We start from the raw sequence: 24,938 nt of genomic DNA on the forward strand, positions 1-24,938 counted from the left end.
CACTCGTTGCAACTCTGGTGCAAAGCACACAGGCGCCTTCAATGTTCTGATCTCATCACGCAAATGACACCATTATGGGACTCATGCAGGTTAGGTTCCCTTCGCAACAGTAAAGGGTTCCAGACTTGGGACAACATAGGTATTTCAGTGGTGGGAGACCTTTGGAAGAAGGGCAAGGTGGTGGACTTCTTCTTACAAACGAATTATAATATGGCGCAAGTGGAACGGTTCAGATATATCCAAATTCGACATGCGCTGCAGACAGCCATTCCGGTGGGTACGGACTTGCAGGAATCCACCCCTCTTGAAGATAGGTTATTGACGGAACATAACAGATAAAGCAACATCCTTTACATATCGAAAATTGGTTAACAACCTTCCTGACATGACGTCCAAGCTGAGGTTGACTTGGTCATGAGACATTGGCGAATTTGATGACTCCGAGTGGCAGGAGGCCCTTTCCTCCCCTCGGGAAACAGCTATCCCCTCTAGGCTCAAATTAGTCCAACTTAAAATACTACACCGCACGTACTACACCAAAACAGTTTTACACAAGATAGGGAAGGCGTCACACATGTATTGTCTGCGTGGATGCGGAGAGGAAGGGACGTTCCTTCATACTATATGGGACTGTGGTCGGGTGGCAATGTACTGGAATGCTGTGATGCGTACCATTTCTCAGGCTCTAGCTGTTTCCATTCTGCCTGATCCCCGGCGCTGTTTATTAAATGTATGGGAAGCTAACGACCTAACTCACCGCCAACAGGACTGGGCCATGCTGGGTATGATGGCAAAACATAATATTGCTAGGCTGTGGGGCTCTGATAAGCTACCTACACTAAGGGACTGGTGCAGGGATATGGATGGCGCAATGGTGGCGGAGAAAGCAGTTTTTGTCCATCGTGGATGCCCTAGGAAATGGGGGCAAATATGGGGTGCATGGAATAAGTTCAGGGGTGCTATATGCGAGCCCCCGCGAATAGATGAGGTCGCCTCGGACTGAGGGTTGTTACTACGTGCATGTATGATGTCGTATTGTTGTGACCGCTCTGGTTGATTTTCTACTGCCCTGTAACTGATATACTAGTTGAGCTTGCCTGTATATGCACTGTATACGTTTTATGATGCTGAAACTGTGTGCTTTCTCGCCTTCCATGTTTAATTCCATAAAAACATTTTTAAAAAAACAATGGTGTCGTCAGTGGGAGACGGCTTTGTAGGGTATGGGGAGGTGTCTGGGATGGGTTGTGGGTCGTATGGATCATTCTGGTCCTCCCATGTGTCAACCTGTGCATGAGGATCCTCTGGTTCATTAAAATTATCCTGAGGGTCTTCCCCCATGTTATCCCCTTCATTAGAATCTGAATGTGTAGGAGAGTAGGGCACAAAAGGCATATTAGGAAAGAAAGGAGGAGGAGGAGGAGTAAAAGGCCTTGAGGGAGATGTCCCGAAGTCTTTTTTTTTTCTTTGGAGGAACAGGGGAAGGAGTGACCATGTCCAATGGTCTCTTTTTCCAGTGATAAACTGTAACGTGTCCTGATTCAGAGTATATATACAGTTTAGGTTGTTCCTCAGTTCCTGGATCAGGATGGAAGAGTTCTTCCTCAACTGTCCGTGGCTTTGGCGCAGATGTTTTTGGCTTAGTGACTTGTTTGTGCCCTTTTGGCTCGAGGGCCTTTGGTTGTGGAGCTTTTTTTCGGCTCGGCTGTTGCTTTCGAGTCGGTAACCTTTTTCGGTTCGACGTCCTTTGTTGGTTTAACAGTCTTTTTCGGTTTGGCGACCTTGTTTGGGTCGACGACCTGTTTCGGATCGACCGGAGCGCTTGGTTCGATACGTCTTTTATGCTCGACGGCTTTTTTCGGCTCAATGTTTTTGGTCGAGTCAATGGGTTTTTTCGGCTCGACTGGCTTTGTAGTGTGATCCTGTTTTTGTTGATCGACACTCTTTTTAGGATCGACAGCCTTCTTTGGGTCGGGTGTTCTTTTTGAATCGACGACCCGTTTTGGTTCGAGGCTCTTCTTTGGCTCGATAGCTTTCGACTCGATAACCTTTTTGGGGTGGGCGACCTTCTTTGGTTCGACCACGTTCTTCGGTTCGACGACTTTTGGTTCGACGACCTCCTTCGGATCGACGACCTTCGGTTCCACAACCCTCTTGGGGTCGACAACCTTCTTGGGGAGAATGGTACTCGATCCTGGGCTATCAGAAGGCCTGGTTTTGGGCTTCGGAGCCGAGCCGGAAGGCGGGGCTTCTGAAGGAGCTTGTCGATCTCGGCTAAGGCCTTTAGGCGATGCTTCGACCGGAGCCTTATCTTTTGGGATAAGCGGTGTTGGGGGCTGGGTACTCACTTTTTGCCCCGACGTAATCTGGTCATCGGAGTCCGACTGGTCCTCAACGGTGACGATTTCTAGATCCGAGTCTGCCACTTCTGGGAGGTCGTGTTCATCATCGAAGATGTTCTCCGGTTCCGGCCGCTGCATTTCTTGCCTAGCGGCCCGTCGATTCCGGATGGTCTTCTTCGAACGGAATTGGGCACACGCGGGGCAATTTTCTTTGTTGTGCTCCGGTGATAAGCACTTGTTGCATACTGTATGTTTGTCAGTATGCGGGAATTTGGAGTGGCATTGTGGGCACCTTTTGAACGGGCTCCTTTCCATCGACAGCAGGCCCACGTGGCGTCGAAAGGCCCAACGGCCCGATTCGACGACCGGATCGAGATAGAAAGTTTGGTTGAGTCAAGAAGTACCGAACGAGAACAATACCGTCGAAGTAGAAGGCCTTTTGGCCTTAGAAAGTAGTTTAGTTTTGGTTCCGAAGTTGGAGTAGAAGAATAACATCCGAACCCAATAGCGGAAAAAAACAATCTAAGGATGGAGAAGATACCCATGCGCACTGTAGTCCAGGGGAGGAGTCACCTATCTCGTGATACTTCGAAGACTCTTCCAGGACAACAAGGTGCAATCATCCGGACCAAATACTAGGCGGCGATCTATGCTAGGATATGAATTCAGCAGCCCACATGCCTCGAACAATCATTTACCAACCATGTTCAGAAGCCGCACCGCGGTGGAAATTTATTTATAGATCATTAAACAAATAAATTCATCTTTCAAGAGGACCAAATATTGTAACACAGCCCTGCGCATAGGTAGAGGTTAAAGGAAGAGGGTGTATCAAATACCCACATTAAAATTGACATGTGTAGGAAGCTGGCTCTTTATATAGTAGACCAAAACGAGTAACACTGTCTAAGGACTCGAGGCAAACCCCAAAGGAATTACAGAGGCAAAAATGAAACCCCAAATGCTGTATTTTGTGGTAGTGTGGGCAATGAGTTAGGCATATCAGAGGGTAGTGCTAAGCATTTATTGCACAAAGGCAGAAAATAAGAGACCCACTCAAAGAAATTCGACACCAATTTATATAAAAATAGCACATACTTTTTTTCACAAATTTTTCTTGCATTTAGAAAACAATTGTGGAATGCAAACCAATAACCTAAGTGTAATGAAAGGTCACACAATTATTGTAAATTTCGATCAGGGTACATATAACCAGTATTTGTCAGATCTACTTAGTTGTACAGCACACTGAGTGGTAGTCATTTCGCTCCGAGCACAGCAAGCAAATCAAAACACTCTTGCTACCCCCAATTATAGCCCCCGCCTGCTATCAGTTTCAGAACACAGTGCTTTTTATCACCAACCCACCCAATAACAAGAACTCATACTTTCATATGAATTTAGATACCAAGCTCATCAGAATCAGGTAAGTACTTATCGAGTTATGAATTTTACAGTTTTCAAAAGTTGATAATTTTTGAGAGAGGGAATGTTATCCTATGGGGGGAAAATGTACTACATTTGAACATGTAGAAGAGGTGTGTTCCGGTGTCTGGTGTGCTATTAATTTTTTTTTATGGAGAACGGTCCAGTTAGAAAGAGGCTGCAAGCAGGGACTAAGAGACTAGTCCGGGGTAACCCACAAAGCATGTGGGGACACCTTTGGCCCACTTCGCCTCTGGCTCCAGGCTGTGGAGCTTGGATGCAGAGGTGTCTTTTGGTGTTGGATCCAGTGCTGAAGTCTCTCGGGCTTGGAGGGGGCCTATAGAAAGAGGCTGCAGGCGGCGACTGGAAGTCCAGTCTGGGCAAATCCAAGGATGGGCTTAGCTATTGTGGATCTGGGGAACCCGTTGACACCGTCACCTCTCTTTGACTCGGGCTCTGGAGTGCGGGTGCATAGGTGCTTTGAGAGGTCGGTGGTCACAGACTCACTCTTTGTCTTTGGTTGTGCTGCAGAGGTGCAAACGGGACAGCTGGGCTTCTCTGGATCTGGGTCTCACTGTGTAGGAAAGTTCCCCTTTGTGCATGGTTGCCCCCACTTTTTGCCTGATATTGATGCTCTTTTGACCAAGTGTGCCCTGGGTTCCTGCCAACCAGGTACAAAGGGCCGATGTGCTTTCCCTAAAACTGCACTGATGCACACCCAATTGGCAACTCTCAGGCCACATGCAAGTCCCCTGTAAAAGGTACCTTGGGTACCAAGGCCACAGTGACCAGGGAAGGCATTTAAGGGCTGCAGCCCATATTGTGCCACCCTTAGAAGCCCTGTTTTTTCCTCTCTTCTTCTCTCTCTGCAGGCTACATGTCTTGGTGAAGAACCCATGCCTACACTCCACTGCCTATGGCATAGGCCAGCCACCCCTCCAGCTAGGTGCAGTATGCCACTGGTGAGAATACATGTGCATGAGCCCTGTACCCCTACAGCGTCTAAGTCCATTCTTAAATATTGTAAGTGCAGTAAAGCCATAAAGAGTATATGGTATGGGAGTTTGTCATTACGAACTCTACAGCACAATATTGGCTTCACTGAAAACTGGGAAGTCTGATATCAAACTTCTCATCACACTAAACCTACACGGATGCCAGAGTGCGATTTGAAGAAAAATGCGCTCACAAGGTATCTTAGAGATGCCCCCGAAAAACAACCAGACTCCTGTGTCTTGGCTGACTGGCTGCCCGCCAGCTGCCACCCACAGACATGTTTCTGGACCCCAGGGTCGAGAGCCTCCCAGTCTTGGGGTCCTGAAATGAAGCACAACCGGGGCCTAAGTGCTAAGCCTCCTCCCCCAGGATGGGCCGGGTCCATGAAGGGGAAGCTTTAAAGGCTTACCGCCTTTGTAAGCTGACCCAGCAATTTGCTGCTCCCAGCAACTGGCCCCCACCGGATCGGACCCAGACTTTGAGCAGGAGAATCAGCGGGAAAATCAAAATCAAAGGAGAGGTGTGCCCACCTTTGCCAACCCCACTCCTCAAGCTTCACTAAAAAGACTATCTCCTGTGAGCACCAGATTTGCTCACTAACAGACTCTGGCTCCGGCCAAATCCACGAGTCTGCACCACTTTGTACCAGAAGCCCACAGCCCAAGTTCGGGGTCCAAACTCCACCAAGAGGTCTCCCTGGCAATCCTGACCTGGGATCTGGGGATCCCCACAACCGAAGCCAGTAAGAGAAAGCAGAAGCCAAAAGACACCCCTGCACCCAACACCTCTCAGCTTTGGGTGGCCCAACCAACAGAGTCCCGGCATCCCAACTTACCTCTGCAACCGGTGGTCGCCTCCAGAAGTTCTTCGTCCCTGAGCCTGCAGTGTTTGTTGCAACGGCGAATCACCAATGGAAAGAACAGGACACCCGATGGCAAAACAGAACCCTGCACCTGGCCGCCGCTGTGGGTGCACTGTGTGTCCCAACTTGAATCTCCCTTTGCCCTGAGCCTAACTCCGAGAGCTTTGCTCCCTCAACCTTGTGGCTTGCTTGTGAGCAGCCACCAACTGGATGCCCCTATCACCATTAGATAACATTGGGCCTCAACACTCTGTATCCAGCCACCCTAGTGCTGCGGAGGGTGCACCCTTGACCTTGGGGAAGCCCTTGTTCCAAGCCCAGAAACTCAACTCTCAAAACCAAGTACTTTCTTGTATACCAATAACTTAATTTCCTCCTATAGGATTGCATTGACTGCTTTTCAGTGAAAAACTTTAAGTGTGGAGTTAGGAAATTGTATGAAAACTTAAGAAACTATATTTCCAAAACTGTTTTACTCACCTTTTATTTGTCTCAGTGTGATATCTAGGCATATCACACTGAATAGAAAAAATATTCTGTAAAGTAATCTAAAAAGTAATACAGTAACTGCAAAGTAACTGAAAAGAAATGTCAACTGTTTCTGAATAATTGAGCTACCTGTATCCAAAACAATTACATACAACTGCATTCAGCTGTATTATTCCTGCAAAGTATTATTTCACTTAACCTGTATGAGGACTTGCTTGGTTCTAGAAAAAATACAACAAAAGAATATTTTTTAACAAACAAATTAATCTGAGTTCAGTCTTTGAGTGTGTGACATCATATATTGCCTGAGTGTGTACAATAAATGCTTAACACTACCCTCTGACAAAGCCTTACTGCTGGCCCATACAACCACAAATAGATAGTAAGGTATTTTTACCTCTGCCTACCTTTGAGGATCCACTGGACTCTGTGCACACTATGCCTTATTTTGGTCTCGTATATATAGAGCCAGCTTCCTACACACTGTCCCTCGACATGCAACTCAGTCTTCCTCGGCGTTCATGTCTGGCCTGGACACAACAAGTCTTGGCTAATGCAAGGGGTCGGTACCCCAGGTATTGGTGTTGTGCGGCTCTGGTTGGTATTGGCGTCCCCACACTTGGAAGGAGGAAGGGTCTGACCAGTAGGAGCACTTTTACATGTTTCTGGAAGGCTGTGCATCAATAGTTCCCGTAAGTGGGAGGTCGGTGTACTGGGTCTTGCTTCTTTGATGCCTGAGGCTGCAGGGGAGTAGCTCCTCTACTCCAAGGAAGTCCCTTTGGTAATTAGCGAAGCACTGCACCCTCTGAGTTTCTTGAGGTCTGAACAGCGACAGGATGAATCAGTTGTTCCACGAGTGTTTAATGGCGCAGAAGGCAGGCTGGCAGCTTTGGCGCCAAGTTGGTCGAGCTCCTTGGTTCAGGGGTAAGCATTCTTCTTTTGGCCTGTAGAAAACTGAAGTCTGGTATCAGGGAGTCCCCTCAGGGGTGTTAAGGGGATTGAAGGGTAGAAGCCAATGGGCTACTTACCTAAGGGGTCACTATAACCCCTAGACGACCACTTCTTTTGGGGCATGAGCATCAGATGGTGGAATTTCTAAATTCATGTTCAAGTCAGGCTTGGTTAAGTGAATCCAGCCTGGCAGTGCAGCACGCCTCCTGCATAGCTAATTTTCCCGACTGTCTTGGTCCCAGGTGGGCCCAGGGCAAGGGGTGGCATTTCCCTGTCTGCAGAAGCCTTGGGATGCATGTCAAAGGCAGCAGAGGTCTTTGAAGCCTTCTGCCTTGATATGCTGATATACCAGCCTCACTGAAGGAGGTGCTAACACATCTCTCCAGATCAGTCATTGTTTCTGACCTCCTGGGAGTGAGGCCTCTTACCCCTGGGGGTCAGAAACTCGCCTGTGGTGGCAGGCTTTACAGGACCAGTCAAACAGAATACTAGAGGGCTAGTAGGTTTCTGCTTGAGGCATGTGTGGCCGTAGATAAACATGCAGGCATAAACTGTAAACGCTGGTCACAGTGGGCGGGATCTGAGCAAAGTGTCTTTTGTTTCTTTTAAATAAAAAACTAAAACAAACAGTTCCATAATTTTTAGGAAAAATCAACTGTCCTGGGATGGCTATTTCTGAGAGTTGAAATGCTTCAGGTGAAATTTAAGGCAGGGGGGTCTCCAATGCTGTGAAACCAAAGGAGAGTTAGACAGCCTTCTTGCCAGGGTGCCTGCTTGACTGAAAGAAATGTAATTGTGCACACTTGGTTAACCTGCAAATGTTGCTTGGAAGTCAGTATGACTTTAATTGAGTAAAATACTTAAGGCTTCCTAATAAAACAATGTATTCTTTTTGGGTGGTAATGCAAGGGAGTTGAAAAAACTACACACTATGGCAGGGCTAGAGGGATGTTTAAAGACCAAGCCTAAGTATTATCCCCCTCTGGAACAAACTAATAAACAACAAACTTAGGGGTCTAATTAGAAATCCACTAGTGATTCTATGCTTTTGTAGCCATGTCATTTGTACATGGGAACAAGAACAGTAAATCTAACAAACCATATCACAAAATGTGAAGCACCAGTAAGCGTAAGTCACCCCTAATTAAGGATTCCCATCAAAAGTCTTGTATGAATCAATATTCTCATTTGGAAATCCTTATCGGGTATTGTGTCTCTTGATCATTGAGACCAGCATACCCAGATAGCCGGTTCGGGGTAGCGACCCACAATCACTCGGTACTACCACATGATGTTGATATGATGGGAAGTGCAGTGCAAAAAACAAATACGTGGTGATTAAAAAAAGGATAGGGAACTTAACAAAAACCAGTTTTAATAAACGTTAGCCCCTTCCCCTTTAAAAACAAGAACAGTATAACATAGTCATCGCAGTCCACACAAATAGCTGCGAAGAGACCAACATGTTTCAGCCACAACGGGATGATTCCCCGGGCTTTCGTCAGGGTCTCTGTTCTATAAATATGCTACTGCTTATGAGTGAATAAAGTGTGAAAAAACTATACAAAAAAACACACAAGTGAAAACCACAAGAGACAACGACGGACAGAGCGGGGTCTCACATATCCTGAGCCAGGTCCAGGAAGAGGTGAGGTCCACTCCCCGGACACCCTGGTACTAAGTCAACCAGGTGCCGAAGAGAGGAGTTGACACAGTTGAAGGAACATTATATCCTTTACTGGTTTTCACGTATTTGTTTTTTGCACTGCACTTCCCATCATATCAACATCATGTGGTAGTACCGAGTGATTGTAGGTCGCTACCCCGAACCGGCTATCTGGGTATGCTGGTCTCAATGATCAAGAGACACAATACCCGATAAGGATTTCCAAATGAGAATATTGATTCATACAAGACTTTTGATGGGAATCCTTAATTAGGGGTGACTTACGCTTACTGGTGCTTCACATTTTGTGATATGGTTTGTTAGATTTACTGTTCTTGTTCCCATGTATAAATGACATGGCTACAAAAGCATAGAATTACTAGTGGATTTCTAATTAGACCCCTAAGTTTGTTGTTTATTAATGCAAGGGAGTTACCAGCTGAGCTGTGACGTGTGGGCTTTTGAAGGACAGTTATAAAAATAATAGCACTATGTACAGTTTGGGTTTTAGTAAAATCTATATTTTGGAAGAATTCAGACTGAGCAATGCAAGTTTAAAATAATGACGCACAGATGTCCCTTTGATTTCTGTCAGACTGGGGCCTAGTAACACTAAACACACACAAGTCCCTATTCCTTACTACACCAACCAGGACTCCATTCTAACAGACACAGACCTCTACAATGCATAAACTAACAGAGGTTTCATAATGTACGGTAGTGCATTTCCCACTGATTAGCATTCATTTATTTTTCATTAAGCTGGGCCTTATTTTATTTGTAATTGTTTAAAGGTGAAAGGCAGAAAAATGTTTAAGATTATTGGTTTTAGCCACACCTTTGACCCCCTCACTCACCACACCCCCTATGAGCACACCATACGGTCGCATACCTTTTTCTTTTTTTAATGCACTTCGACAACGGACTGTAAAGCAGCCCTCCCATATGCAGTGGCTAGCCTGTGGGGGTTGCAGAAGAATGAAATAGGGTACGGAGTACAGCCTGACCAACCTTTACAAATGTTAGCTAAGCGGATGCTTCCCAGGAAGGCTATCCAGGCCGCTTTCTTTCTAGGTGAGAGGACTCTCGGAGGAACAGGCAAAAAGCTTTTGGTAACCGGTTTGGATATAGTTAACTATCCATCTGGCTATGCCTGATTTTGATAAAGCATTTCACTTATGCGGTTCAGAAAAAGCAATAAAAAGTTGCTGAGTCTTCTAAAAGGGTTTTGTCCTATACACAAAAAACATTAAGGCCTGTTTAACATCTAAGGCATGAAAAGTCTTTTCTGCAACTGAGACATGTTGAGGAAAGAAACAGAGTTAAATAGACTGGTTAAGGTGGAAAGGAGAAACCACCTTAGGAAAAAATGTAGGGCTGATGCAAAGGACAACCCTAGCCTTATGAAACTGGAAAAAAAATGTTCTTCCAGTGTTAAAGTTTGAAGTTCACCGACATGCCTTAGTGAGGTGATAGCCACAAGAAACGCTCCCTGCCAAGGGAGAAACTGAAGAGGACATGATAGGAGTGGCTCAAATTGAGAACCCATGAGTCTTGTGAGGACTATTTTGAGATCCCACATCAGTGTAGGGGGACCCCAGGAGGAATGATTTTCTAGAGTCCCTCAATAAAGGCTTTCATGAATGGAATTTTAAAGAGGTAAACATGTTGCCTACTTTGAAGATAAGCAGCCAAGTGTAGCCGAATGGAGGTGAAGGCTACTGCACAGATTTGTAGGTGCAGCAAGTAACAAACATTGTTTTGAATGGTACATGCTAAGGGGTCAATGTGGTTTGAAAAGCAGTAGCTGACAAACCCGTTTTCATTTGGCAGCATAACAGACTAGTAGTTGGCCTTCATCTAGTAGTTGGCCTTCATGCTTCTTGGAGTATATTCATGCGATAAGGCGGTCGATTGAGGTAACCCAACACTAAGACATCAGGAGCCAGATCGCAAGGTTGAGACTCCTGGTGTTGGGGTGGCCAATTTCTCCATGGTTCTGCATATGAAGGTCTGGCCTGTTCGAGAGCTTCTTGTGAGGAACCACCAAAGGCTCGACTGAAGTGGTGAACTCTGGTTGTCTAGCCCAGGTGGGAGCCATTAGGTTGAGAAGGGGGGAGGTTTGCAGAGACTTCCAAACAGTAGTAAGCGGAGAGGCCGAAAAGTGCATGCAAATATCCCTAACCAGTTCATCCATAGTGCATTGCCAATGTAATGTGAGCGTGGAAATCTGGAGATGAAGTTTAGGTATTTTATGTTTTCTGCCATGGTAAAACGGTCCACGTCTGGACAGCCCCATTGCTGGAAGTAATGGAGGAGGACTCTCTGGTAAAGTTCCTAGACTTGTTGCTGCATCCTGCTAAAGAGGTCAGCAAAGTCATTGTCCACCCCTGGAAAGTACTCTGCCAACAGGTGGATCATGTGGTGGAGAGCCCAGAGGCAGATGCACTAAGATAGCAGAGAAAGCTGGGGAGAGCAAGTGCCTCCCTGCTTCTGCAGTTAATATATAACTCATGTTTTGAGTCCAGACAAGGACCACCATGCCCATTATGTGGAGAAGGAAGGCCTTGAGAGGTAGATGGACAGCTAACAGTTCCAGGTGGTTGATGTGGAGCCCCTGTGACTGGGATCCAACTGATCCTGGCCCGTCAGGTTTTGTACATGCACCCCCCACCCAGTAAGAGAGGTTTCCATTGTAATGGTTATCTGCTGAACTGGATCGAGAAAAGGACATCCTTGCAGCAAATTGTTGGTGCTCCACCACAGCAGAGAGAAATGAGTACAGTGGCTGATCAACACTAGATCTTTCCAATAACCATCCGCCTGAGACTATTGATGTATTAAGCAATCATGCAGCGGGATGTGTAAGCTTGCATGGGTAACTATAGCAATGCATGAGGCCATCATGTTGAGAAGGTGCATGGCCATCAGGGCTGTAACCTGTTGATTTGGCTGAAAAAGGGGGAAAAAATGCCTGAAAGGAATGTTCCCTTACTGTACGGGTGTAGGCCTTCCTGACATCTGCATGGAGGATGGCCCCTAGATAGGGTTGGCTTTGATAGGGTCGAATCTGGATGTGGAAGTATGAGTTTTTGAGGTGGATTGCAGCCTTGAAGTTATGTTATGTTATATACAATTATACAGCGCGCAGATTCTCGGAGGAGTGTCCAGGCGCGAGCCTGAAAAGGGTCAGAATCAGAGTCGGAGGGTAGAACTAAAACAGAAAGATTTTCAGCTTTTTCTTAAAGATCTTAGGATCTTTGATGCCCAGCAAGGCCAACGGCAGTGCATTCCATGCCTGCGCCGCCATCCGGACAAAAGAGGTCTCGCCAAGCCTTTGGCGATTAAACAAAGGAACCTGCGCCAAAAATTGGGAGGAAGAACGCATCTGTCTCACCGGAATACAGAAAGCAAACCTCTTCTGCAAATAAAATCGGACCCAGACCATGGAGGGCTTTATGAGCAATGGATAACATTTTGAATTTTATCCGAGCCTCCGCCGGGAGCCAATGCAGAGATCGCAGATTTAAACGCACAATGCACCTGCTAGAAAGTCCCAGCAGGAGCCAGGCTGCCGAATTTTGAATCACCTGCAATTTATTCAAAAGGTAACCCGGAATGCCACCATACAGTGCATTACCGTAATCGAGGCGAGAAAGAATTAAAGCACAAACAACAGTTTCCTTTGCAGAATTAGGCAAAAGAGGAAGACACTTCCTCAGAGACTTCAGGATGCTAAAACAGGTGCCAGCCAACTTCTTAACCTGCGATGAAAAGATCAGAGTCTCATTGAATCAGACTCCAAGATTCTTAACAGAGTCACCCTTAAAGCTAGGGAGGGGGGAACCAGGGGGTCATAGCTTCTCTCTGAAATCGGCGGGGAAAGTGCCATACAAAAGGATCTCCAATTTCTCCTCATTGCACTTGAGCTGTGCCTGAGCGAGCCAGTGAAAGTCTGAGGATACGCAATGTTGAGCAGGAAGAACTGAATCCTCATCTCGACCCAAAGAGAACTGCAGTTGGGTGTCATAAGCGTATGCCATCACCTTAGCCCCTAATGCTTCCGCAAGATGAACCAGCGGGGTAACATAGATGTTAAAGAGAAGGGGACTAAGGGATGACCCCTGTGGAACACCTGTGGCCCATGGTTGGGGAACTGAGGCGCACGGTGGAAGCCAAATCTGCTGTGAGCGACCCTCCAAAAAAGACCTGATCCAACCCCATATCGAAAGCCGCCGAGTGGTCCAGCATAACCAAAGAAGCCCTCCCGCCGGCATCGAGGCACTCTCGAATCGCCTCAAACACCTCCAATAAAACAGACTGCTATATGCAGCCCGGAAACCGGTTTGCGCCGGATGGAGCAGGCTGAAGGCCCGACGTACTCAGTGAGTTGGTTAGTGACCACCTTTTCACAGACCTTGGCCAGGCTAGGCAAGAGTGAGATAGGGCAGTAGTTTCCGGGAATGTGTGGATCTTGGGACTGATTTTTAAGGCGGGAAGGATTTTCGCCTGTTTCCATGATACAGTCTGCGACAATGGCCAGAAGTCTGGCTGCACAGGGATCCGCAGGAGATCCTGATTTCAGAGCCTTCAAAATTGAGAGTGCTAGATGAATCTACTGGCAAGAAGGAAGAAAAATTGTGCAATGGGTAGACTAAGGGCTGAACAGAAATATAAGACATAGGTGCTGAAGCACAGGAGGCAAACGTGGCTTGGATGGCGCAAATTTTATCAAGAAAGAAATTAGCAAGATTATTACACCAGGACTCCGTAGCAGGCGCAGAATGCACCAAAGCGGACGGAGACAAAGCTTTTAACAATTGAATAAAATTCTTTAGAGTTGTTGTGAGCCTGGTCAATACGCGATGTAAAGTATTGACTTTTTGCTGCCGCGATAGCTGTGTAATAGCTTTTTTGTTTGTCTCTCAAAGTAAGTTTCACCAGAGGGCAGTAGCTGCTAGAACGCCAAGACCTCTCCTGAACTTTGCACTCATGTTTCAGAGATTTTAACTCCAGTACAAACCAAAGTTTAGAAGGAGCTTCCCTGGCAAGCTTAAATAAGCGCGGAGAAGATAATTAAGACACTGAATCAGCAATCCAATTAGTAAACCCGGTCACACTACCTTCAAGATCTTGCAGACGGGGGGGCCTAGAGGCAGCCAAAGAGCTCTTAAATTGAAGAGGATCGATTTTACTGAATGTTGGAGGGCGAAGGCAGCGAGAAGGCCGTGCTGGCTGAGTGATCTCCCAAGAAAAACAAATGAGGAGGTGGTCAGACCAAGAGATCGGAGAGGGATCGGGTACCTCAATAAGAAAATTGGACCAGATAGGTTCTAAGATATGGCCACCCTGATGAGTAGGATGGGCGACCCATTGAGAGAGGTGTTAGTTAAAGGGAGTCAAGAAAATCCACAGAGTCTCTGACATCTTGTTGATCAAGATGGAGATTCACATCGCCCAGAACCATAAAGTGGGAGAAGAGCAGTGAGATTTCAGTTATGGCATCCCCGCAAGATTTAAGAAAGGCGCTAGCCTGGCAGGGGGCGATAAATGAGAGAGCCACCTAGTGTAAAATGATCCGAGAAGTGGATTTTAAAATCCAAAACCTCACATGCGTCCCATGTGCTAGAGACTTCACTGTGAAAGACCCAGTTATCCCTCTATAAGATGGCTATGCCACCCCCTCTCCCAGTAGGGCGATCCACTGGACAAAGCTTAAAACCAGCGGGGGTGGCCAGCGCAACAATAGGGTTAAATACGGCATCAAGCCATGTCTCAGTATCAAACAGCAGATCCAAAGAGTTGTCAGAAAGCAGGTAAAAAACCTCAGCATGGTATTTCCTCAATGATCTGTTGCCTTGCTGTAACAGTGGAATGATTTCCTGGAGAAAGACCATGTAAAAATGTTATGAAAGGTTGTACTCGTTGAGAAGTAGGAGATTCAGAATGGGACTGAGGGACCCATCCGTTTTTGGAATGAGGAAGTAGAGGGAATACACCCCTGAGCTCTGTAGGTGTGTTGTGGCATAGACTCTATGGCCCTTTTGAAAAGGAGCACAGGAACCTCTTCCCTAAGCAGACGTTGGTGTTCTGGGGAAAAGGACATGCCTGCGGGGTGGTATGTTGGGTGGTGTGGGATTGAGCTCCAAACAGTAAGTGTTGAATGATGTTCAATACCCACAGGTCTGAGGTGACTTAGGGGACGACTTCAGATGCTTCTTCCAAAGTAGCTCAGACTGGTGCTATGTGGTATGGGGGATAAATGGCAAGTCATTCCTTGGCGGAGGTTGATCCTTTGGAGGACCCACCTTTACCTCTACAATTGTTACTGTTACCAAGGAGGTAAATGTGAAATAGCCTCATGTGTTGATTTGTGGTGCTGGTCGACGTTGATTGGTTATGAAACCTCCACATAAAGAGGAGTGGCAAAAGGACCCGCGAAGGATGGGTGTTGGTAAGGCGAAAGTAGGTAGCAGGAGTATGCCCAGCATGTGTATCTACAGCCACATATGCCTCAAAACAATGTTTCCAGCCCTGAGATTTTCTTCAGTGACTGAAAGCATTCTGTGATACAAAGTAGGAGTTCATTTCAGCTGAACCTGCTGTATTAATATGCATGAGAATACCTAATATGTAAAATACAATTTGATGTCTGGAATGTTTTGTCTCGGATTACTTGATGTCTTCTGGTACCTTGATGGAAGGGGATCGCCAACAGATCATGTCTAGTAAGCCCACTTTCCAAATTACTACAATGGCTTAAGACCCTAGTCAATTCTCACCTTTTCCATGGATGCATTTTAGGACAAGCAAGCTCACTGAAATAATTTTTACGCTTTCACCATTTTAAATCTGACTCACACTCTGAACGTAGAGGACATAAGTATTTAGCAATAATAAATCTTAACAGTTTCCATGCAAGTAAAAAATATGCCATTAAAACCACCACACAAACATGAGAAGCTTCCTTTTATGCAAGCAGCAATACAAATCAGTTTAAACAGAATGCAAAAAATAAGTACCCTTCCAGGAAGAACAACTGCTTTGACCACTCTGGAGAGTCCGAGATCATACAAACAGAGGACGCTTCCTTCCACTTCTTCGATTCCCACCAGCAGACCTTCCCTTTTCTGCCAGGAAAACTCTTTCACAGCTAGGACGGTCGGGGGCTGCTCGGTCACTCCACTAAAACGATATGCAGACAATCGCTCCCCTGTGACAGAGTTCACAATTTCCAAATGAGGGCCGCATGCCAAACATGCAAACCCACATTGCCCTGAAAATAGAAGGAAATGTTTATAATTAGCAGTTGCAGGATGTTTAAATATAGGCTTACAAAGGCAAACTTGAAGATATAACTCAAAGAAGCTAACAAATATCTGCTATAACAGCTGTATCAGACCTTCAACTGCAATATATGCTGCAAATGGCCCTGCCACTGCCTGCCCTCACTAAAGCTGTTGGCACTTTAAGAAAATCTGCGTGCGAGAGATGAAACATAAGCCATTGCTCAAAGCAAGAGTAGAGGGCGTAGAATATTATTGAACAAGTTACTTACCTTCGGTAACTATACATCTGTAAGAGACAGATTAGTTATGGATTCCTCACCTTAGAATTAGTTATTGATTCCTCTACTTAGAATTACCCTTAGGTGTCAGACTGGATCCTCATCAGTACCTCTGCACGACGATAGGTGGCGTCGGTCGACTTCGTGTTTGTCGTTGGCGTCGTGGTCACCGGAATAACATTGCAGTATCTACTTAGACACTGCCCTCGCGTGCGGACGTCAGTTCTTTACACGACATTCCACTCCAGAAGGGCAGAGCCATGCAAGACACTGACTTCGGGTGCACGAGAACTAGGGTTCTGAAAAGAGTCCCTTACTCTAGAAGTCAGTTCGCAGAACAGGGGAATGGGTGGGGCGGTGAGGAATCCATAACTAATCTACGTCTCTTAGAGATATAACGTTACCTAAGGTAAGTAACTTGTTCATCTGAAAGAGACAGTTATGGATTCCTCACCTTAGAATAGATGCCCCAGCAATACCAACCCCGGTGGTGGGTCTGCAACCAAGTTCACACCAGAAAGTCCTGGAGAACCAAACAGCCAAGAAGCATTCTCTCCGGACCTGGCTGTCCAGGCAATAGTGTAGCTGCCTGACAGATGTCATGAAGAGGGACTTGACGTCCCAAAGCAATAAAAGCTGCAGTTTCCCTGGTGGAATGGGAACCCAACACTAATGGAGGTTCCTTTTTCGCCAAGAAATAGCAGATTTTTATACAAAGAACGACCCATTGAGAGATGTTCTGTTTTTGTACGGCCTGACCTTTCTTAGTGCCCACGTAGCCAACAAAGAGTTTGTAACCAACCCGAAATGGTCTTCTGCGATCCAGATAGAAGGAAAGGGCACGTTTTGGATCCAGGTGATAGAGCCACTCTTCCTCTTTAGAAGGATGCAGAGGCAGAAAGAAGGTGGACAAAGTGATGGTCTGTCCTATGTGGAAAGAGGTAACCACTTTGGGAAGGAAAGAAGGCCTAGTGAGAAGGACAACCTTGTCCGGATGAACAACCAAGAAAGGAGGTTTAGAAGAAAGAGCTTGAAGCTCACGCACACTGCGAGCAGAGGTGATGGCAACCAAGAAGGCAGTTTTCAAAGTTAAAAGTCTGAGAAGACAATTTTGAAGCGGCTCGAAGAAAGCGCACATAAGATAAGTCAGAACCAAGTTCAAGTTCACTTAGGCATTATGAAAGGAATAGGGGAGAAGAGATGAGTAATGCCCTGAAGGAATCTATTTACAACAGGGGACTTGAAGGTTGATCAGGAAGCTGAAGAAAGACTGAAATGGCTGAGAGATAGCCCTTAAGAGTGCTCAGAGTAGAGCCCTGCTGGGCCAAGAAAGAATGAACAAGAGAACCTCAGAAAGAGGGGCAGAAATGGTATGCACAGCCATTGCTGTGCACCATGCCACAAATTTGTTCCATCTTCAGGGGTATACCGTTTTAGTGGAGGGACACCTGGCTGTCAAGATAACAATTCAGACTTCGGGAGAAAGGTCGAAAGCCGTCAACTGCTGCTGCTCAATCTCCACACAAGGAGGTTAAGGCTGGACAAATTAGGGTGGAGGAACGTCCCCTGCTGCTGTGACAGAAGATTCTCCCGAATAGGCAGCCTGATCAGAGGATAGATGGCTATGTGTAACAGCTCGGGATACCATACTCTTCGTGCCCAATCCAGAGCCACAAGAATGACTTGGGCCCGGTCGCGCTTGATCTTTTTCAGCACTAGGGCAGAAGTGGTACAGGTGGAAAGGCGTACAGAGGACCGCAACTCCATTCACGACAAAAAGCAAATAGATCTAAACATGGCTCTCCCCACTGCTGAAAGAGACCTTTCACCACCTTCGAGTGAAGACGCCATTCGTGATCCATCATGCACCTGTGGCGGAGTACGTCTTGTCTGGTGTTCAGAGAAACTGCCAGGTGTTGAACCACCAGGGATATTCCCTGATGTTCCAGCCATGTCCAAAGGCGGAGAGCCTCTTGACATAGGGTCCATGACCACACCCGCCCTGCTTGTTGCACTACTCTTCCCCGGACAGAGGGAAGGAATGCCTATAATGCAAGACTAATCGCCCAAAGCTCCATAAGGTTGATGTGGAGCACGGACTCCGCCGGAGACCAGAGGCCTCTGATCTCAGCCTCTCCCATGCGGCCGCCCCTCCCCAGAAGTGATACATCCGTCACCACCGTAAACTCTAGTTGGGGAAGGGAGAGGGATCTGCCATTAACCCAATCCTGGTCTGTGAGCCACCACTGCAATTGGAGAGCAGTGCCCTCCGAGAGCTGGACGCAATCTGACAGATTCCTCTGAAGCTGTGCTCACTGGAAATTCAGGTTCAGAGCACGCATATGCCACCTGGCATGATCCACCAGAAGGATGCAGGAGGCCATGAGGCCCAGTAGCCTCAGGGTCGTTCTGACTGACACCCGGGAATGCGCCTTTGGACGTGGAGGCTTGGACTACCAAGCTCTCAGGGGTAGGATGGGAAGAGAGGAAAATGGGGGTCGCTGGGACCAGGCGGAGGAGTCGAGCAATCATCCTGTGCACAGGAGCCCCTGTGTTGGGCTTGGACTAAGTTCCCAAAAGGATGTCAGTAAGGGCCTCATTGAACGGCAGCAGGGGCTACGAGGAGGCCGCTTCCGGTTGAAGCACCTCTGTCAGAAGGTTAGTCCTGACCGCCACCGTAGAAAGCTCAGGGTTTAGGGCCTCGGCTGCCCTACGCAACACCACTGCAGAAGATGCACCCTCCTGCATAGCCACGGTAGGGGGAGATAGCATGCAAAGGTCTGGGGAGGTGTCCAGAACAATGGCCTCACCCAACTTCTCTCTCCAGTCTGGTTCCACCAACTGGTCTGCAAGAGGGTCCACATACCCCTCCCAGTCCTCCTCACTCTCTCCTGTGAGCCACTCAGGGATGTAGGAAACATCAGGAGAGAACAGGGGTACAAAAGTACCAGTCGGTTTCGGTCCCGAAGTCGGGCGACGTCAGTACCGGTCGGCACTGGTCCTGACTTTGGTCCGGCACTGTGTCCTCATCGAGGGGGAGGCCAGGGTCGACGTCGGCTGGGGACACAACCGACGGATGTGGGAAGGGTGTTGTCACTGGATTTGGCGCCTGAGGAGGTGTCACAAGGTCGACCGGCACCAATCCAGATCTTTGGGGGTACTGCGGCGCAGGAGCTGAAGCCACCAACATCGAAGGTCTGGAGCCCCCACCCGAGCCCGCGGGGCCAGAGGGCTGCCCGAAGATAGAATGTAAGGCTTCGTAAAAGCTTTGAGGCTGGGCAGGGTTTGCTCCGGGTCCTGGAAAGGCCGGAGCCGACCCAACAGGCTCCACAGGCAGAGCCGGACTCCCTCCTTCCGCGCCCCGTGTCGCCTCAGCCGACGGATCGGGAGAACGCGAAGAGCGACGATGCTTCTTCACCTTCTCCTTGTGCTTTGACTTAACCGAAGACTTCGATGAAGACTGGTGGCTCCGCGACCGGTCCCGGACCTCCCTCTCGACTGGGACCTCAAATAGCACAGAGCGGACTTCCGGGCGTCGAGAAGCTTTCGGGACTGCTCCCGCAAAGACATCAAGTTCATGGCCCAGCAATCGGAGCACGACTTTGGGTCATGGCCACGCCCCAGGTACCAAAGGCACACGAGGTGCGGGTCCATGACCAACATCAGGAGTCAGAAGCCTTGAAGGCGGTCCGGCGTGACATCCCTCTGTGTACCAGGAGTCGATCGACTCAATAAAGGGTGACAAAAGATGCAAAAATTGGAGTCAGAAAGTGACTCGAGGTACCGCTCTCTCCGGATCTGCGCTGGCTGACACGTAAAAATTAAGAAGGGATGTCAGCGCACGGAGGTGGCGTCTAAGAAGATACCGCAACATCATTCTGGCGAACACGACGCCAACGAGGAACGCGGAGTCGACCGACGCCACCTATAGGCGCACAGAGGTACTGCTGAGGAAAAACAATATTTGGATCCAGTCTGACACCTGGGGTTATTCTAAGGTGAGGAATCCATAACAAATTGTCTCTTTTAGATATTATTTATAGATTTATAGAGTGCGCAGCTACCCAACATTGTCTCCCGGCGCAGGACAAGTGGAAGCAAGGCTATGCAGGTGTTCAGGAATAGGAGTCAGGCCAGGTTGCTGAAAGGCAGAGTCTTTAAGCACTTACGGAAAGCTAACAGTGAATGACAATTGCTAAGATCAATTGGGAGAGCATTACAGAGCTTGGGTTCCAGGTAGGAAAGGGAGCAACCCCTCATACAGACAAGACGAAACCTGGGGACTGAAAACAATGAGAGACTGGAGGATCTTAATTGTCGAGCCGTTACATAAGAGGTTACCAATCTTTGAATATGGGAGGGAGCAAGGCCACATTTGACCCGAAACATGTAGCACAGGGCCTTAAATTCAATGCGCTTATTGACTTTAAGCCAATGGAGTTAGTGGAGCAAAGGCGCATCTAGGTAGATGGAAAAAGAGACATGCAGCAGCATTCTGAATGACCAGCAACTGGTGGACGGAGGTTTGTATGCACCCAAATACAGCACATTGCCCATTTCCAGCCTGGATATCACCAGAGCCTGCAAAACTGTTCTGAGCTGCCGATGAAATTAGCCAAAAGATTTTTTTAATCCATCTAAGAACAGCGAAGCAGGATGATGTAACCCTAGACAACTGAGGTTTAAGGGAAAGATTTGTATCAATATTGAAACTCAGGTTTTTAAACTTTGGAGATAGAAGTAGGCAAAGGGCCCAGAGTGTCAGGCCAATGTTAGATTCCCCAAAGCTCAGGGTTATTACCCAGAACATGCACCTCAGTTTCAGTGCATATAGCTTCAGGGCATTACTGGTAGAGAATGTAGAGGGCGTAGAGAATGTAGAGGGCGTAGAGTAGAGAATGTAGAGGGCGTAGAGTAGAGAATGTAGAGGTCGTAGAGTAGAGAATGTGAGGGCATTGAGCAGAGGTGTAGAGGTCGTAGAGGAGATAGCGTAGGACAAATAGAGGGCATAGAGTAGAGGGGTAGAGGGTATAGAGTAGAGGCATAGAGGGCGTAGAGCAGAGGACGTAGAGGAGTAATCGGCATAGAGGGTGTAGAGTAGAGGCATAGAGGGTGTAGAGGGATCGAGGGCGCAGAGTAGAGGAGTAGAGGGTGCAGAGTAGAGGGCGCAGAGTAGAGGAGTAGAGGGCGCAGAGTAGAGGAGTAGAGGGCGCAGAGTAGAGGAGTAGAGGGCGCAGAGTAGAGGAGTAGAGGGCGCAGAGTAGAGGAGTAGAGGGCGCAGAGTAGAGGAGTAGAGGGCGCAGAGTAGAGGAGTAGGGGGCGCAGAGTAGAGGAGTAGAGGGCGCAGAGTAGAGGAGTAGAGGGCGCAGAGTAGAGGAGTAGAGGGCGCAGAGTAGAGGAGTAGAGGGCGCAGAGTAGAGGAGTAGAGGGCGCAGAGTAGAGGAGTAGAGGCGCAGAGGAGTAGAGGCGCAGAGGAGTAGAGCCATAGAGCAGAGGAGTAGAGGCATAGAGCAGAGGAGTAGAGGCGCAGAGGAGTAGAGGCGTAGAGCAGAGGAGTAGAGGCATAGAGCAGAGGCCTAGGGTAGAGGAGTAGAGGACTAGAGTAGAGGAGTAGAGGCCATAGAGAAGTAGAGGCGTATAGTATAGGAGTTGAAGAGTAGAGGGCATAGAGTAAAGGAGGGCAAAGGGTAGAATAGTAGAGGCATAGAGGGAGTAGAGGGGTAGAGTAGAGGGTGTAGAGTAGAGGGCATAGAGTAGAGGCGTCGAGTAGGAGCAGAGAGTAAAGCGTCAAGTTAAGGCGTGTAGTTGAGGAGAGGCGTGGAGGGCGTAGAGGCATAGACTGCGTAGAGTAGATGAGTAGAATGTGTGAAGAAGATGAGTAGAGGGCGTGGAGTAGATGAGTAGAGGGCGTGGAGTAGAGGTGTAGAGGGCGTAGAGTAGAGGAGTATAGGGCGTGGAGTAGAGGAGTATAGGGCGTGGAGTAGAGGTGTAGAGGGCGTAGAGTAGAGGAGTATAGGGCGTAGTGTAGAGGAGTAAAGGGCATAGTGTAGAGGAGTAAAGGGCGTAGTGTAGAGGAGTAAAGGGTGTGGAGTACAGGAGTAAACGGCGTAGAGTAGAGAAGTAGAGTAGAAGAGTAGAGGGCATGGAGTAGAAGCATAGAGGAGTAGAGGAGTAGAGGCATAGAGGCAAAGAGGCAGAGGCGTAGAGTTGAAGAGTAGAGGTCATAGAGTAGAGGGCATAGAGTAGAAGAGTAGAGGGCATAGAGTAGAAGAGTAGAGGGCATAGAGTAGAAGACTTTGACGGTACCCAAATACAGCACATTGCCAATTTCCAGGCTGGATATCACCAGAGCCTGCAAAACTGTTCTCTGAGCTGCCGATGGAATTAGCAAAAGGATTTTTTTAATCCATCTAACAACAGCAAAGCAGGATGCCGTAACCCTAGACAACTGAGGCTAAGGGAAAGATTTGTGTCAATAATGAAACCCAGGTTTTTAACTTTGGAGATAGAGGTAGGCAAAGGACCCAAAGTGTCAGGCCACTATTTGATTCCCCAAAGCTCAGGATTATTACCCAGAACAAGCACCTCAGTTTTTTTTGATAATCAAATTTTATTGACGTTTTTAGTACAAGAAAATTCATTGGTAACAAGTCACACATCACTGTTAAGAACCCCCGTCCCTCCCCGATGACAACACAATTCATATTAGTCTTTTCTGAGTAAGGAAATAGTCCCCTCACATCACACTGGTATTTCGGGTAAGGACCCATCAATATGGAAGCAGGCCAAACCATTTGCCCCACACCTTGCTGAACATCTCTGGGCATCCCCGGGCCTCAAAGAGGGACTCCTCCTGTACCCCGCACCAGTCAACACCCCTCCTCCACTTCTGCAGTAGCGGCGCCTCAGCTTGGAACCATCTAGCTGCTATATCTCGCTTCGCCACTGCCAAAGCAGTTCCCAGGAATCACTTGTCGGCCCGGGAGCCATCCAGGCCATCAAACACTCCCAGCAGTAAGTGCTTCGGGTCGTGGGGAACCACCCATCCCAAGGCCCGTGTGAGCTCACGTTCCATCCCCCCTCCCCCTTCCCCCCCAGAACAGATCCAGGGCCGGACACAGCCATACCATGTGATAGAAGTCGGCTGGGGCATCAGCACATCGCGCACAGGTCGGGGATGCTCTCAAGCCGGCTCGAAAGAGACGTGCTGGGGTGAGATATGCCACGTGGAGATAGTAAAGCTGGACCAGGCGTAGCTTTGAAGATGTGGTGAGGGTCTTGGGTGCCATGAGGGCATCGCTCCAGTCTGCCTCGTCCAAGGGGCCCACCCACCGCTCCCTAAGCCGCTCCAGGGATTTGGGACAGTTATTTATCAGAGCACGGTATATACGGGACACCCCCCCTCTCCCCAGGTTACCCATCATGACTTGGGCTTCTAGAGGACTAAATTCCGGGAGGGATGTGGGTGCTGGGAGGTGTATATGGAGGGCGTGACGGAGTTGCAAATATTTGTAGAACTGGGAGTGTAGGAGAGCATGCCTGTGTTGTAAGTCAGAAAAGGAGCGCATGTGGTAACCTACCCACACATCTTCAAGTTGTGATATCCCCACCAAGTCCCAGCGGCGGAAACCCTCTAGGGATGCGACCTCCCTCAACCAGGTGCCATGCCAAAGAGGCGTCTGTCTAGTCAGCTTCCGGTCCCAAGTCACCAGACGAAGGGCAGCACGCCAGGCCATGAGCACCGACCTGGTGATTGGGGGCAGGGTTTGTGGCACCGGGGAGCCGTAGAGGTAGCCCTGAAGCTGCGTAAAGTCCATGACGGTAAGCTCTACCCGGTAAGCTGGGTCAGACCAGCCACTCGCAAACCAATCATGGATCACAATGAGTATTGTGGCTAAGTAATAAAAATGGAGGTTGGTGACTCCCACACCGCCGTCAAAGGGGGGAATCCGGCAGTGAGACAGGGACATTCGCGATCGCCCGCCACCCCACAAGAACCGGGTAAGTTGTGCCGTCCAGTTCCCTGACCCAGCTGCACGAGAGGTGGACCTAGGTGTTCTGCAGAATGTAGAGAAAGCAGGGAAGGATCATCATCTTGAAAAGGGCACTCCTGCCCAACGGGTTAAGGGGAAGGGACTGCCAGTTCCTAAGATCGGTTTTCATCCGGGAGACTAGGGGGGCAACATTGAGGGCCCATTCCAGCTCCGGCAGGAGGGTCACCCACATTCCCAGATATTTGAATGATTGCCTCCGGAGGGGGATCATCGCCTGCCAGTCGAAGCACGCCCGGGTGGGGTTTAGAGGGACTAAGGTAGACTTCGTCGGGTTGAGACGAAGACCAGAGACCTGTTCAAACTCTGACAGGGCTGCTAGAGATCTAGGGCCGGAATATTCTGCGTCGGCCAAGTAGAGCAGAACGTCGTCTGCGTATAGAGCAATTGTATCCACTTGGCTCGGATCCCACACCCAACCCTGGATAAGAGAGTCTTGTCGAATTAGCGCCGCCAGGGGCTCCATCGCCAGCGTGAATAGGAGGGGTGAGAGAGGGCACCCCTGCCGGGTACCCCTCCGGATCAGGAATGGTTCGGAGATCGCACCGTTGACGAGTACAGGGGCTGTTGTAGAGAACCTGGACCAGAC

General features: G+C 48.3%; 1 protein-coding gene across 2 annotated transcripts in view; it reads right to left on the reverse strand.

Moving 5' to 3' along the window:
* The window catches only part of AHCTF1 (AT-hook containing transcription factor 1), a 1,132,528-nt gene that overhangs the window by 970,087 nt on the left and 137,503 nt on the right, over positions 1-24,938 (reverse strand). For both annotated transcript variants that reach the window (XM_078649035.1, XM_078649034.1), the window contains exon 3: positions 15,754-16,007. In XM_078649035.1, the coding sequence (XP_078505161.1) occupies positions 15,754-16,007 (254 nt within the window). The remainder of the gene's footprint in view (positions 1-15,753; positions 16,008-24,938) is intronic.

This window comes from Lissotriton helveticus, chromosome 6, assembly GCF_964261635.1.
Source record: "Lissotriton helveticus chromosome 6, aLisHel1.1, whole genome shotgun sequence".
In the NCBI taxonomy this organism is placed as follows: domain Eukaryota; kingdom Metazoa; phylum Chordata; class Amphibia; order Caudata; family Salamandridae; genus Lissotriton; species Lissotriton helveticus.